At 38.0% G+C, this 14,881-nt stretch overlaps 1 protein-coding gene across 1 annotated transcript in view; it reads right to left on the reverse strand.

Annotated features, from left to right (window-relative positions):
* Positions 1–8,036: 8,036 nt before the first annotated feature.
* KCNB2 (potassium voltage-gated channel subfamily B member 2) overlaps positions 8,037–14,881 on the reverse strand; it is a 75,411-nt gene continuing 68,566 nt past the window's right edge. The window contains exons 2-3 of the mRNA XM_017544394.2: positions 8,152–10,329; positions 8,037–8,109 (exon numbers count right to left, since the gene is read on the reverse strand). Coding sequence (XP_017399883.1) covers positions 8,173–10,173 — 2,001 coding nt within the window. The 5' untranslated portion in view covers positions 10,174–10,329 and the 3' untranslated portion in view covers positions 8,037–8,109; positions 8,152–8,172. The remainder of the gene's footprint in view (positions 8,110–8,151; positions 10,330–14,881) is intronic.

Here is a 14,881-nt window from a genome sequence, read left to right on the forward strand (position 1 = left end):
AATTAGTTGTAACTGAATGTATAGCAAAGTATAAGTTTTCAGTAGAGCTTTTTATTCTTAGAACCTTTTGCTAAAGTTTTGCTTAAATTGCCATTACAGATTTTTTTGGCCCAGAACCATAAAAAAACTACCAGAGCAATATCAGTTTTCCCTGACTGAAGTATTTGTTCCCATTGAAAATGATCAAAAGGGTTATACTGATATTTCCCTTTTTGTATGCTGCCCTGAAGACAGGCACATGAACAACCTGTTACACACACAGATTTAATGGAGATGCCTAAAACTTTGTGACAAAGTCATGAATTAGGGACCACCTTTCTCATCAAGCCAGCTGTGTACCTTTGAAATTAAAGAACTTAATAGAGGCTTAAAAAGTACCATACTTTTTTTTGGTCCATCACGGGGGAAAGCACTGTGTCATTGTTTTGTTGGTCAAGTCATATTATTATACTGTATAGACAGTTCCTTTATCCTTAGGCCTCGCTATGTTTTCTGACTGCTGGGACATCCTCCTGTTTCTCTTGGCTTTGGGCTTCAAGTTGTGATTGCTAATGGCTCATTTGGTCTTCACTTTGACTCGGTACCTGATACACTCTGCTCAGGCAGATCCTAGAGAACGATTGCTGGGGGTAATGCAGACAGGAGAGTAATGAAAAATCTTAATTAGCAGGATCGGAAATTTGATCTCAAGAATCTGTTTCCAAACCAGGATAGCAAAACTTGACAAAAAAGCAGAAGGGAGAGGGATGGCCGAGGCATGTCTACATGGTTTCTATTATACTCCAGGGTACACTAGGTAATATTAATAAGTTGCCCAATAATATTCCCCTTTAAACATTTTCTTCCACCTACCCTCACTTCTCCAAACAAAACAAAGCAAGTAAGCAAACACACAAGTAACAGTATGAAACAGAAAGACTTCAGATCGAAATCAAGGTGCTAAAAGCAAACATAGCCGCTATGTAGTTAAAGGTTATTAAAAATGCGTCAATGTGGTAATGGTACCTCCTATTTGCTCAATAAACCTTCTTTATGCATTCCCTGAATTATTTATGGTTTAATATCATATCTCTTTAAAATTGCATAAGTTTGGAACTTGGCTATTATGTGACAGGAGAGTGTCACACACTAGTTTTTGTAAGTTGCATGTTTTTCTTTTCCCTTTTTCTTTGGTTTTGAGCTAAATCTTAACAGGAATATTTTTGCCAATTCTTCAGTGAGATTTTCATAGAATATGTACATTTTTATCAATTAATTCTAGTGACAGCATTTTGTTGGATAAGTAATTTGGGTAATATCAATACATATTTCTTTCTGTGTGTTTTCCTTACAAAAATCTTTCTAATTTTCATTAAACATTATGATGTGAGTACAATTTACAGGTTGAAAACATAGCCTAAGCCATACACAAATAAGAATGTTAGAAGCATGCTGCTTTAAAGATGAATTGGAAATCTGGCTGTAGTAGAATTTCTGGCCAGCACACACAGATGTCTATGGGGATTTTAGAAAACCACCTTTTTTTTTTTTCAAGAGCCAATTCAGGGGTATTTCAGGCTCTACTTGTAATCTTCAAGTAAAATGGAAATGGTGGGTTTTGGGGTGAGTCAACCCAAATACACTTGTCACTACAGATCCATAATTTTTTTAAACCCACAAATTTGAGTTCTTATCTTACTTCTCACTAATGGCATAAAGGCCAAAATAGCATTTTCTGTGTATCCCAAGTGTAGACTAGGGTACTGCTAGACATTTAGCTACACTTGTGATTTTGTTTTTATTTAGGAGGTAGGAATACTCTGAAAGTGCCGTGCAAAGGGTAGCAACAGTTTTATCAAATATTTTGGAATAAGAATAAAAAACCTGAGATGTAATCACTGAAAAAACAATGCCTGGGATGCAACTGTGGTTTTGGCTATATGCAGGGAAACTGAAGGTGGAAAACTGAAGGTGGTTTTCAACTCCTGGTTAAGGCATCCTTTCTTGGCCTGTACAGTTCCACCTTCTCTCAGACTGACCAGCAGAGGGCACTCGATACAGGGAATAACTAGCCGGTCGGCGGAGCGCCCGTGACGTCCTCTCTGAAACCGTACCTTTCCACTCTGCCTCTGTCCTTACTATTCCGTGTCAGTTTCCCTGGGTCTTGATTTTAAAAGTCTATTTTAAGTATTTGGTAGGCCATCCTGAATCTGTTTTATGTTGAAATGGAGTAAAAATAATTAAAAGAAAAACTATGTAGCCATATTATTGGCCAGCACTGCCCGCCATGGAGGGAAGATAATCATTGCTCAGATGGGCTTTGGGCTTTCATAAAATCAGCAGCTGGAGGTGGCATCTAGTTCAGCATACAGCCTAGGATTTAAAAAAAAAGTCAAATAGAACAGTTATGGAGTATAAAACGATCATTTTCAAAGTCATTTTTGGCTAGAATCCTATTCTGCCGAAGTGGGAAATGTCTTCGTTCAAATACATTGTCACTAGATTTCAGACAGCTACTGCAATTTAAAGCCTGGGTGTTTAGAAACCCTATGCGGTGGAAATTCAGATTCTAGATTAGAGAATGGAAAAAAAAATAACTTCAGTCTGAAGGAAAATAGAAGGGAGTTATAGACATTCTCCAACAACAAACTCAAATCTGTCATACTATTATTAGCTCACCGTAATCCACTGGAATTAGATTTTACTTGGAAATATAACCTCTTAAATATGAAACCTCTGCTAGACTGTAAACTTGAGGGAATGAACTGTACTTAATTTTGGGCACATGGGAGACCCTCAATACATATTTGTTTAATAAGACATTTATTAACAGCAATCTGGAAATATCTGTCAGATGATAAATAATTTCTTCAGGAGAGAAAGTAGAATTGTAATTATGACCCCTTAATTCTAAATTTTCTGTAAATAATAAGTATTTAGTCTAAACTTTATGCATGCCTATACCTAACATAAATTTCTCTGCTTAAAACATATTTAATTTTCTTACATTTTTCGTAGTCGTTCTTTTTCTTTCTACGTGTATCTCTGGCTGGCCTTGGGTGACTTTATTATTAAAGAGAATGTCCCACTTCCCTTTATTTATATGTGTATTTATAGGTTAAGATCCCTTTGGACTTAATAAGGAAGAGAATACGGTAAATATGGATTTATGAAATTAACTTAGGCTGTTTTAAAAAAGTAGAAGAAATGGTCATTGAAACCACTAAAAGATAGCATTTATGTCACAATAAATGCCGAACTGAACAATATGAGGTGTTCACCAAGATTTTGGAGTTGGGACCTTTCCTTTTTCTTAGTAGGGACGGGCCTTTAAACGTTTCCATTTTAATTTAGATTTTGTGGCTTTCTTTTTTCCTTCTTCTCTTCTTTTTTCTTCTTCTCCTTCTTCTTCTTCTCCTTCTTTCTTCTTCCTTCTTCTCCTTCTTCTTCTTTCTTCTTCTTTTAAAGTTCTGTTTTGGGGGAGGACAATGCAGTGGCAAAATCCACATGGACCTAGAGACTAAACACCTTGAGTCAAACTAAGTAGTTTTTAATACTGAATTTAAAAAATCTTACATTTAGAAATTTAGAGATGAAGCAAAGATTAATGAGATAACCCTAAAATGTTGCCCATAGTAAATAGGAAGTAAAAAAAAGCATTAAAATGCTTTGCTTTTAATAATATAACTATCAAGCACACTATTATAACATAAACTTTTTAACAGACTTTTCCACCAGTAATAAATTTTTCTCTAGTGATTTGTTACAGACTATAATTAGCTATTTTTACAAGCAATATATCTAATTAAAAATTATTTTTTATTGTATCAGATAATAAGGAAAGACAACCCATAACCTCACTCAATCAGAGTAACAATTTGTTATTTCAAGTGTGAAATCCAAACCGTGATTCAAAAATAATTATAGATCAGACTTTATGTCATCCATCTACTTTTTAGGAAAACAGTTCTTTGGAAAATCATTGCATTTGTTCCTGTTGTATGCTTCTCTGGCTTGATAACTGAGTGATTTTTCAATCCTCGGAAAAGACATTTTCCAGCAACTCAAATCCTCAGCTTGGTTTTAAGTGGGACAAGGCAGTAAGCTCCATGAAGCCAGGGATTGTACCCTAGCACATACAGGGATGCTTAACTAGTATCTGAATGAATGAACACTGAAATAATTATCAAATTCAATTATACAATATTTTTGAACTTATTAGTATTTCTAAAGCTCTATTTGCTTTTGCTTCAGATTAAGTGGCTTCCTGCAGCCCTCTGCTTAATGAGTATGTCATGTGATATCAAGAACAATGAATTATTTTCTTTAAACAGGGATGTGTATCTTACGGTCAGAATTCCAAATTGGCAAACATATATGCAAAAGATGGTTAATATCAGTTCTTTCATGTCCTTACCATTTGGCATGATCTACTGGTGCTTTAAACAAACTGTGTGACTATAAATGCACCTCCAGTTTTATTTACATATTTTGGGTATTACTGGGGAAAAAACCAAGCCTAATACTTTCATGTGGTATATTAGAATGCCAGACTTGAAGCCAGATGACATGGATGAGGCCAAGTTCTACTATTCACCAGTGATGTGTGTGAAATTGAGCAAAATGTATAACCCCTCTGGTCCTTTACTGCATATTCAAAAGACTGTTGTGAGATAAGAAACTATAAGTACTCTACATACATATGGCTTTTTTTTTCTCTTCTAACTTCAAGAGAAAATAGTTGAATTTTTGACTTTCCTAGGACAGTGTCTATGAGATTAAGACTGTTTTGACAAGAAATTAATGGGAACAGACACTTGGCATATATTCTCCTTGTTACCAAATCTAGTCATATCAGGATAATACTTGATCAAATGCTTGCTTCAAAGCAGTTGATTTGTGTCACAGTTGAGAAATTTCTAGTAAAACCGTTTAGAGACAAATCAAGTCAATTTCAGGCACCAACTTAGCATATGTGTGTATATGTGGTCTGACTCAGGACACACATTGATGCACCCATTTCTATCCTCGTAGGATTGGACTCTATCTTTGACCTCAAATAATATTGTGGCAATTTGTGCTGGTTGTTAAGAGACTCAGAAGAATTAAATTAGCCATACATGAAACTGAGTTATTTTGTGGTCATTCAAATAATCCTCACTTGTAACAAGGAGTGAGCACTCTCAGCAGCAGAAACCTCCGGTGGCCCTCAGAGAACCAATCTCTGTTCCTGTCATTCATGCAGCATATCTCAAACTGGGGATCTATTTTTCCAGGGGGTACAAAAGACATATTTAAAGTTATAAGAGTATCCATTTTACCAGTTGGTAAATAATATAAAAAATTATTTTTAAAATATTTAAACATATGGAGTATATAAAATTATGAAGTAAAATGCAGCATTTACATGACCTTTTAATGTAAAACATAAGACTTAGAAAAAACTCTGTGCTTGGGACATTCCCAGACCATTCCAGGCACACGTTTATTTTCTGCATTAGGTGCAGTTTGTAGAAAAGTCTTGGGAAGTGCTACACAAGTGCATCCTGGGAGCCTTCAGTCCCCACACCGCCTCCTTGTAAAACACCAAAGTCCAAGATGTCTTTTAGAGGAGCATTTTCTTTTTTTCCTAGCTGATGACTTTTGGGTCAGAGGAACTAAGAAAAATGGAAGGATAAGCTTACCATGGGTTGTACTAGAAAACTCTTTAAAACTTAAAAAATAATTACCTTAGAATGAAGGGAAAAAATATTTTGGGGAGGATCCTTCTAGGGAGGAGTGTCTAGGATTCTTTGCTAGGCAAGTTTTCCAATATTAAACATTCTGGAGCAGTTTTCTCAGCAGAAGGCCTAGCAGACACAGGAAAGGTGGCATCGGTCAACTCTCAGCGCATTAAGTTCACTTATACAGAAAGGTGAATAAAAAGGGTTGAGATTCAACAATAAGAGATGTTTGAAAATAATTGCTTTATGAGGCTATGTTAAGAAAATGATTTTCATAAATTATTTGCTAATCATCTAACAGCAGATATACCTGTTTGACCTTGAAAAACTATAGATAGAAAATTCAAACACTCTATTTACAAAACTGATCAATATTTAGCTTTAGACACTGAAATGAGTAATGTAAATACCAACAGTTAATGACCATATACTCTTAACGGTTTTTTGAAACAAACATGAAAACTACTAAGAAATTCTAAGCACAGTGAAAAAAGAAATGTTTAAAATTATTTTTAGCAATAGGTCTGCCTGGGTTTCAACTAAGATCAAAACTTGTTTTCTTATCTGAGATATAATGACCAGATTCTGGTAATAAAGAAATGTTTTTCTTTAAAGCCTTAAATAAGAGTCTAAATATTTGGGCTATTTTTCCCTCTTAAAAATAAAATATAGAATTTTTTTCTTTCAACAATAAATTGTGCTTTAAATTTGGCCCAGCATCTATTTCCCTGAATTTTACACACACACACACACACACACACACACACACACACACACACACACGTACAAAGTGCATTAGGCGGAGGCAAAATCTGGACCTTCCTGGGAGACCAAGTAATCATTAATTTGAGGTCTTATGGGAGCTTGGAAATAATTTTGTTTTGATTTTTACTGGGGCAAAACTGAGACCAAGAGAGGTTGTACAGGCTTGCCTAGAATCACACATCTGGTAGTTGCAAATCTGGACCAGAACCTTGATTCTTATGAAGCAAAGTGAATTAAGATGACCTGAGTTCTAGCACAGACTTCATCAACAAGGCAGTCTCTGGTCAGTGCCTTCACTTCTCTGGATTTCACTGTTCCCAGTAAAAAACGCTGAAAGTCACTTTGAACACAGAGAGTCCCAATCACCCCCTGGAAAGGGATATTTCTGGTTGCTGTAATTACAGGAGGGTGTGACTGCCATCTGTGATCTGGGTTCTGTAATTCATATCCTGCAAAAGGAACAACTTCCTCCCACACATTGCCGTGTCCCCCAACCTTGCATCCCATGTTGAGAAATATTGGGTGACCCATTACCACTCCCAGGCTCTTTTCATGGTTACTCATTTCCCAGCTAACTCTGAGTGGTGGTGGAAACCTGACTTAAATGACTCTGCTTTTAGTTTGTCAAGTCACTTTTTGGAATTTCCATTTTGGCATATCTGCATTCTATTTTAAGAACTTTAGTTAGAAAAGGTTATGTTATATTGGATTCAAATGAAAAATACGTCATCTTTAGGTGGCCAAAATACATTTTTTTAAAATAACTAATTTCCAAATGTAGACTGCCATGAAAAACATTTAATTGTATGATATAACCTTTTAAATAAGTTCAGGTTTTTAAAAAATACATTTTTGTAATAGGCTGTGGCATGATATATAACTTATTGGTAAAATTTCAAGCTTAAATTTTAAATATTTTGATATCTGGTCATTAAATCTTGCCCATGTCTATGATTTACAAATGAAACCACAAATGCCAAAACTAAGCAGAAGCAAAAAAGTAAAATGTACTCTATGAATTATATCACAAGTAAATAAAAAATACTGTATTCCTTTAAACAAATGTACTTATAAGAGCTTCATAACTCAAAGCAAGATATTCAAGATGGTTTAAGGAGAGGTTGCAATTTTGCAACAGGAAGTCTGTACAGCTCCTCCAGGCAGTAGTTGTGAAGGAAATACCTGTGTTTCAGAAACTTGTTTCCATGTGTTCGTCACACTTTCGCATCCAGGCCTCAATATTTATAAAGTTATGCATTTTGCAAGCTCACAGTACCTTATTCCTCATAATTGTGAATGCATGCAATGACATTTCATCCTTTCATGTGAAAATTCTAAACTTCATCGTAACGTAAAAGTTAAAACTTGAAAATCGGCCTACGCTTTGAAATGAAAGGATCAAAAATGTCAGACATTGCAGAATACTGGTTCCTAATAGAGCTCTTTTTATTTGTTCACCGTTCTTCATTTTTGTTGGTTTGTTACAAAATGCAGTCTTGATTCTTTATTTAAACAGTACTTAAGCTAAACTGTTCATGCCATGCAAAAATAACATTTTATGTACTTTTCTGGGGAGGGCTTCCCATTTTTTTAGTTCACAGGCATTATTAACTGCATTTTTAAGAAACAAGTTTTTTTTTTTTTTTTTTTTTTTTTTTTTTTTTTTTTTTTTTTTTTTTTTTTTATTTATTGCTTTTCTAACTAGTCACATGCTGGTTTCACGTGTGGGGCAATAACCTGTGTCTCCTGGATTGGAATGAATTTCTGGGGCAAACAAGTGGTTTTCCATCTTGCACCCTTCTTGACTACTGTCCTTTTTGACATCACTCACAGCATGGTAAATGTCTTGCCTACAGTTGTGACCTGTGTCCTGTGGGGAGGAAGAGCCCATGCTGCCCTCTTCTCTTAAAGGGTCTCTCCCATCACTAGGCTTATCTGCAAAGCAATTTGGGCTGGAGTCCACCTGTTTCTCCTCCCTTGCCCCTGGGAGCTCTAAGAAGTCTTCGTCTTCACCAGTATCTATTTCAGTGAAGCTCCTCCTCTCTCTTGAAGAGAAAGGGAACAGTTTCTGCTTGGGAAACCTGGGGGACAGCCCTTTGGAAGGTCCCTGACAAGGTGCTGAAACCTCAGCACCCAGCAAGGGTCTGTCTCCTTGGGAGGGGGTTTCTTCTAAGAGGATGGTACTGATGTGCTGCGGGGTGGTGAGCGAAAAGTCAGCTGTTGTGACTGGCAGTGGCCTGGCTGTGCTGGGTGGGGTCTGTGGTGCACTGCCTCTATTTTCTTTAAAGTTCACTTTGAGGGATCTGGACTTTAGTGGGTTGCTGCCTTTTAGAGAGCTCTTAGGACTGTCGGTGGCATTGTCAGACTGCAAAGGACTGTGTGGCCCACACTGGGAACCACTGGCATTGAGGTTCACAGTTATGTCAACTGGGGTATACTCCAGTGTGCCATCCCTGGCAGCAGGCCCTTTCTCTCTGGATAGAGTTAGAAATGGGGGGCCCCTAGCTCTTTGGTGCTCTTCTGTCCCTGGGAAGTCGGTTGGGAACTTCATCTGCAAGTGTGAGGCGGAGGGCGGTGGCAGGGGTGATTTCTCCGTCTCCGTGAAGTCGGTGGCACAGCTGGTAAAGCTGTCAATGCTGGAGGTGCTCTTCATGTCCACGATGACCTCAGTCTGTGCCACGGCCAGCTGCTCCTGCGGACACACCACTTCTTCCATTTCAATCTCTTCTTCATAAGCAGATGGCCTCTCAGGCTTTTCTTGGCAGTCTGGGTTTGGGTGAGAATGAGGCTGTGTCTTGGTGATTTCATTGTACAGCATCTCTAGTTTCTGGGCACTCAGATGCTGTGGGCTGGAGGAAGACATGTTATTCAGCTGCTCGTGGGAGTCTTTTTGGCTAACCTCCTGGTACTTATTCTCGAAAGACTTGTTGGAGCTTGTTTCCGACAGAGCCTTTCTGGCCCACTTCCACCGGCTTGGAGACAGGTGATTATCGTCGGCGGAGTCCTTCGTATTGGTGGACTCTCCAGCCTTCTCGACAGCCACATCTATCAGTTCCATACTTCGAGCAAAGGCATCTTTTAAGTTCATAGAAACAATGCTTCCGTTCCTTTTGGCCCGCTCGAGAGCCTCTCTCCTTTTAATTGCTTTCTCTTGGCGTTTCTGCTCCTTGTAAAACTCAGAAAAATTGTTCACAATAATCGGGATAGGAAGGGCAATAACCAGAACCCCAGCAATACAGCACAGGCCTCCCACAATTTTCCCTAGTAACGTTTTAGGGTAAATGTCACCATAACCAACAGTGGTCATGGTGATGGTGGCCCACCAAAATGATGCAGGGATACTGGTGAACTTGGTAGCATCTTCATCCTTCTCAGCAAAAAATACAAGGCTGGAAAATATCATTATCCCCATGGCCAGAAACAATATCAACAAGCCCAGTTCATTGTAACTCCGCCTAAGGGTGAAACCCAGAGACTGCAGGCCTGTTGAATGCCGGGCAAGTTTCAGGATCCTGAGGATGCGCATGATTCGGAAGATCTGGACCACACGCCTCACATTTTGGAACTGCAGCACACTCTTGTTGGACTCCGTGAGAAAAATGGTGACATAGTATGGCAAGATGGCCAGCAAATCAATGACATTCAGTGGACCTTTAAAGAACTTCCATTTGTTTGGTGAGGATAAGAATCGCAACAAGTACTCCATGGTAAACCATGCAATACACACAGCCTCCACGTGTGCTAATTGGCGATTGTCATTAGGTTGTCCAAATTCATCTGTTTCCTGAAGCTCTGGCAGCGTGTTGAGAGACAAAGCAATGGTGGAAAGCACGATGAACAGGATAGACACAATGGCCAGGATCTGGAAAAGAGAAAAGTCCAAGTCAGCAAATCCTCTTAGTTGCTTACGCAGCTAGGAGACAGATGGGTCGGGGATTCTTTAACTTAATATGGAATGCTCCAAGTTCTTCCAAGATTATAAGAAGGCAATTTTACCACTTAAAATTCCCTAACTAATACAAATACTTCACGTAGAAGCCTAATGTAAATTTAAATTCCATTCCCCCCTCCACACTCATTGTTCTTAGGAACGTGTATGTGGGCATCCACCATTTGGATGAGGGCCCACATATGGCTGGAATAGTTTTTGGGGGAGTAATGATCTCTCCTCTCTTAGTTATCTGTAATTTCTCTCTTAACCACATGGTTTGTGTTTCCTTAAGGGAATTGTTTTACATGCCACATAAACTAGAATCGACGATCTCTAGGAATTTCAGTCTACAATTAAAAACATAAACTCAGACCGACACTTGGAGAGAGAACATGGCACTCAGTACAACACTGCTTCTTCTAAGAACAGATATAATTCACATGGCAAGCACTGACATCAGAACCAAGTCAGTATAGCCTTTGTCCTCAGATGTGTGGACTTCTGGCCATTATCATGTGGAAAAGGAAGATTATATGCTAACTTCATTCAGTGCAGGAAGGTTTTATAAAGAAGAGCTTGAAGAACATCCCCAATGATTTCAGTGAAGGGCTGACATTCCAGGTGGCATGATGTCAGACAGGGAAAGAAAGAGGAAGAGCTCAGAATGAAGTAAGGAGAGGACTAGTGACTGGGTTTTAGAGTCAGACAGTCTGAGCTCTGATCCTGGCTTTACCACTTATTGGGTGACCTTAGGCAAGTTATTTAACCTCTCCATCTCAAAGTACAGATCTGTTGAATAAAGGCAACAATCATAGCTACTTCATAGCGCTTATAAAAATTACATGGTACACAGACATCACTAAATAAATGAAATGACCCAGGACTGCAGTCTGGAAGGATAAAGGCCAAGGACAGGTATGTGGAATATCTGTAAAGCCATACAAGATATAGACAGCCCAAGTGGGGATTTTCTCACCAAAACCTTGTGTTCTAGATATATGGGGCAAGCAGAAGGATGAAGAGTTGAGGGTAATGCAAAGGAAATGCTTCTTTGCTTAAAGTGTGCATTTAGTATACTCAATTCTTGGTGAACTAGGAAACCTCTCTTACCTAGTTTAGGTCTGGCTTGGTTTCATCTGACCTTTGCCAGTGACCTTGGGAGGTGTCACTGGTTTCAGTTATTATATTTAGCTCTGAAAAAAATATTCTGATAGTGACTGTTTCATTTACAGATTAAGCATCTAGTAAATATTTCAAAGGGCAGTGATTAGACACTTTGACACCATGCAGCTCAGTACACATTAGATTGTTTAAAAATTAGTTTACATCAGGACTTCTGACTTCTTCCCTGCATAAAACCTTCTTTTTATCTCTCTATATTTCTCTACTTCTGAGTTATTCTCCTTTCACTTCATTTCCTCCTTTCTCCTCTTATGCCTCCTTTATGTCTTTTTTTGGGGGGTGGAGGTCTTCCTCTGTCACCCTCGCTGGAGTGTGATGGTGCAATCTCGGCTCACTGGCTCACTAACCTCTGCCTCTCAGGCTCAAGCAATTCTCCCTCAGGCCTTGATCTCAGCCACCTAAGTAGCTGGGACTAAAGGTAGGCACCACCATGCCTGACAAACTTTTTTGTATTTTCATTAGAGATGGGGTTTTGCCCTGCTGCCCAGGCTGGTCTTATACTCCTGAGCTCAAGTGATCCACCTGCCTTGGCCTCTCAAAGTACGGGGAGCCACTGCTCCTGGCCCTTTGACATCTTTCATTGTTTTCTTTATCCTCTTCTTCTAGCTTCCATCTTTCCGCCTTAAATTGCTATAAAGTGAAACCATAGTATAATGCATTTCAGAATGTGTTGTAGAGGGTAAATAAAAATTTATGGAAGTGCAGTTTTTTTTGGGGGCGGGGGAGGGTTTTGCAGCTGTTTATTCTCAGCTTTAATGCCTCAGCCACAGTATACACTTAGACCAGTTTTGGCTCTTGTGATTTGATAAATCTGTCATATCACAAGCATACATCAAATAAATTAACATATTAAATAAAATATGGATGTCTTTTTCACTTAGCATCTAATACTCAAAATAGAAGGCAATATTCTTTACCAGACAAATTATGAACTTCTTTCTTCTTGTGACCTTTTGTGCTGAAAAGAGTTAATGTAGCAGGCCTGAGCTTGTCTAGCCTTAGAAAGTCCTGCTTGCTAGGTTGACCCTAAGCTGACATCTGGGAACTTAGCTAATAAAGAGTTTTCTACATGGATATAAAATTTTCTTTTTTTTTTTGTAGTCTTTTATGGTTGGCTTCTTTTACTTAGTGTAATGTTTTCAAGGTTCATTCATGCTGTAGCATGTATCAGTATTTCATTATTATTTCTGAATAATATTCCATTGTGTGAATACTACATTTTATTTAGCCATTCATTCGATGATGGACATTTGACTTATTTCCACTTTTTGGCCGTTAGGAATAATGCTGCTATGATCAGTCACATAGTGTTCTCTTACAGGATGCTAGAACTAGAATGAAGCTTAGTGGTCATCGGCTCCAATCCCCATGCAACTCATGAGTGTCTTCTACTACATCCCTAAATGCTTATGTTTAGCCTCACTGCTCAATGAACACTGAAATAAATTTTAAGAGGAGAACAGAGCTTGGACACAGGTTTGCACTGTTGCAAAGTGCAATAGAAAATATACTATTGCCCAAAGAATTCTGTTCCAGGATTAGGCTTTTACGGTAATCAAAATATTTTTTTCCTTAGGTTCTGTCTGCCTCCAACTTCCTAGCTTAGGTTCTAGCTTAGTCTTTCAGGGGCCAGAGAAGTTTACTTCCTTTCCCACACATCACTGAAATATTTTATTCTATTAATTTCCCCTTGACTTTTTTTTTAATGTTTTCTTTCTCCTATTTGAGAGGCATAAAAATGTGAATTTTATTTAGAAATATTTTCATCAAAATATCTAATATGAACATGACTTGGTGCTAAGCAGACACTTCTATATCTGAACATAACTTGTATATACAAAATAACTCATTTCCTGATGAGTTTAAGTAATTGAGGTATTATTGCACACGTCATTCAACATCTTGAAATTTTAGTATCTCTATACGCATGAGCTTTCAAAAATAAAGTCATGGCTCTATTGGGCCACAAAGAGTACATTTAAAATTTAAAGTGTAAGCAAAATTACTAATTTATTCTGCTAATAACAATGTTGTTTTTTATTCATGTCTATAGTCACACCATCAGTATGGCATGTGTTTGAATTATTCCAATAGGGTAGATGGAGTTACTGTGATTTAGTAAGGTTTTCTCAACTGCATTTATGACCAATATGATGCCCTTGGGAGCGGCCCAAATGTGATTTAGATGGTCTGTGTCTGCTGGAAGCATCGAGTTTCAGCCCATACGGGATTTGAACCACTGACCTTGGCCTTATTAGCACCATGTTCTAGCCAACTGTGCTAATTGGTCACACATGGCAGAAATTTTGGAGACAGGGAAAAGATGTCAGAACATAGGATCCTTGGCTTTAACATGTTCTATCTGATTTAAAAAATCCTCAGATTTGGGGTCAAATCTAGCTTGGTCTGAGTATTAGCTCCCTTCCCTGATGACTGAGTTACCTTGATTTTCTCTTTGTTTTTTCTTTTTCTTTTTGCACATTAGTCTTCATTTCCTATTTGTAGCATTTTGAGACTGCAAGGCATTTTTATGGCATACATATATTACTATAGTTACATAAAAGTCACATTTCATTCTAAAGCAAAGATGGATGATAGATAGCCCGTCAATCTCTATTCCCCCCAGTGAAAGCAGAATGTGGAGTATGGGCTTACCAATATAATTTGAGATAGCAATTGAAGTGAGATAAAGAGTAGTTTAGTGTGTATCAGAACACTAAATGGGAATTAAGCAGCAGAGATGTATTCCTAAAATTCACGGTGTAACCTTGAACATGTTAATTTTTTCCTATTCTTATTCCTTTATGGTAAAACAAGAATGATATTCACATCTTAACTACCTCATGAGGATGTGCCACTGCTGTAGATGAGACCAGACACAGGGGAAACAGCAGAGATGATGAAGGTTTCTGCCAATTTCCATTGTCAAACCTCTAACAATCAATGTCAACATTGAAGCACATGAGTACATTAGGCAAATATTATCAGATTTGAAGGGAGACAGATGGCAATACAATAATGAAGAAATTCCACATCTCACTTTCAACAACATATAAGTCATCCAGACAGAAAATAAGGACCCAGCAGACTTAACACCATAGACCAAATACACCTAACAAATATATAGCTAACATTTCAATGAACTGAAACATTATAAGTCTTAACCAATTTAAGAAGACTGAAAACATGAATTTGATCCTGCCATTTTGATACTAGCTGGCTGTTTTGCCCGTTGGTTGATGCAGTTTCTTCATTGTGTTGATGCTCTTTACCATTTGGTATGTTTTTGGAGTGGCTGGTA

The sequence above is a fragment of the Cebus imitator genome, unplaced genomic scaffold, assembly GCF_001604975.1.
Source record: "Cebus imitator isolate Cc_AM_T3 unplaced genomic scaffold, Cebus_imitator-1.0 Scaffold9, whole genome shotgun sequence".
Taxonomy (NCBI): Eukaryota; Metazoa; Chordata; class Mammalia; order Primates; family Cebidae; genus Cebus; species Cebus imitator.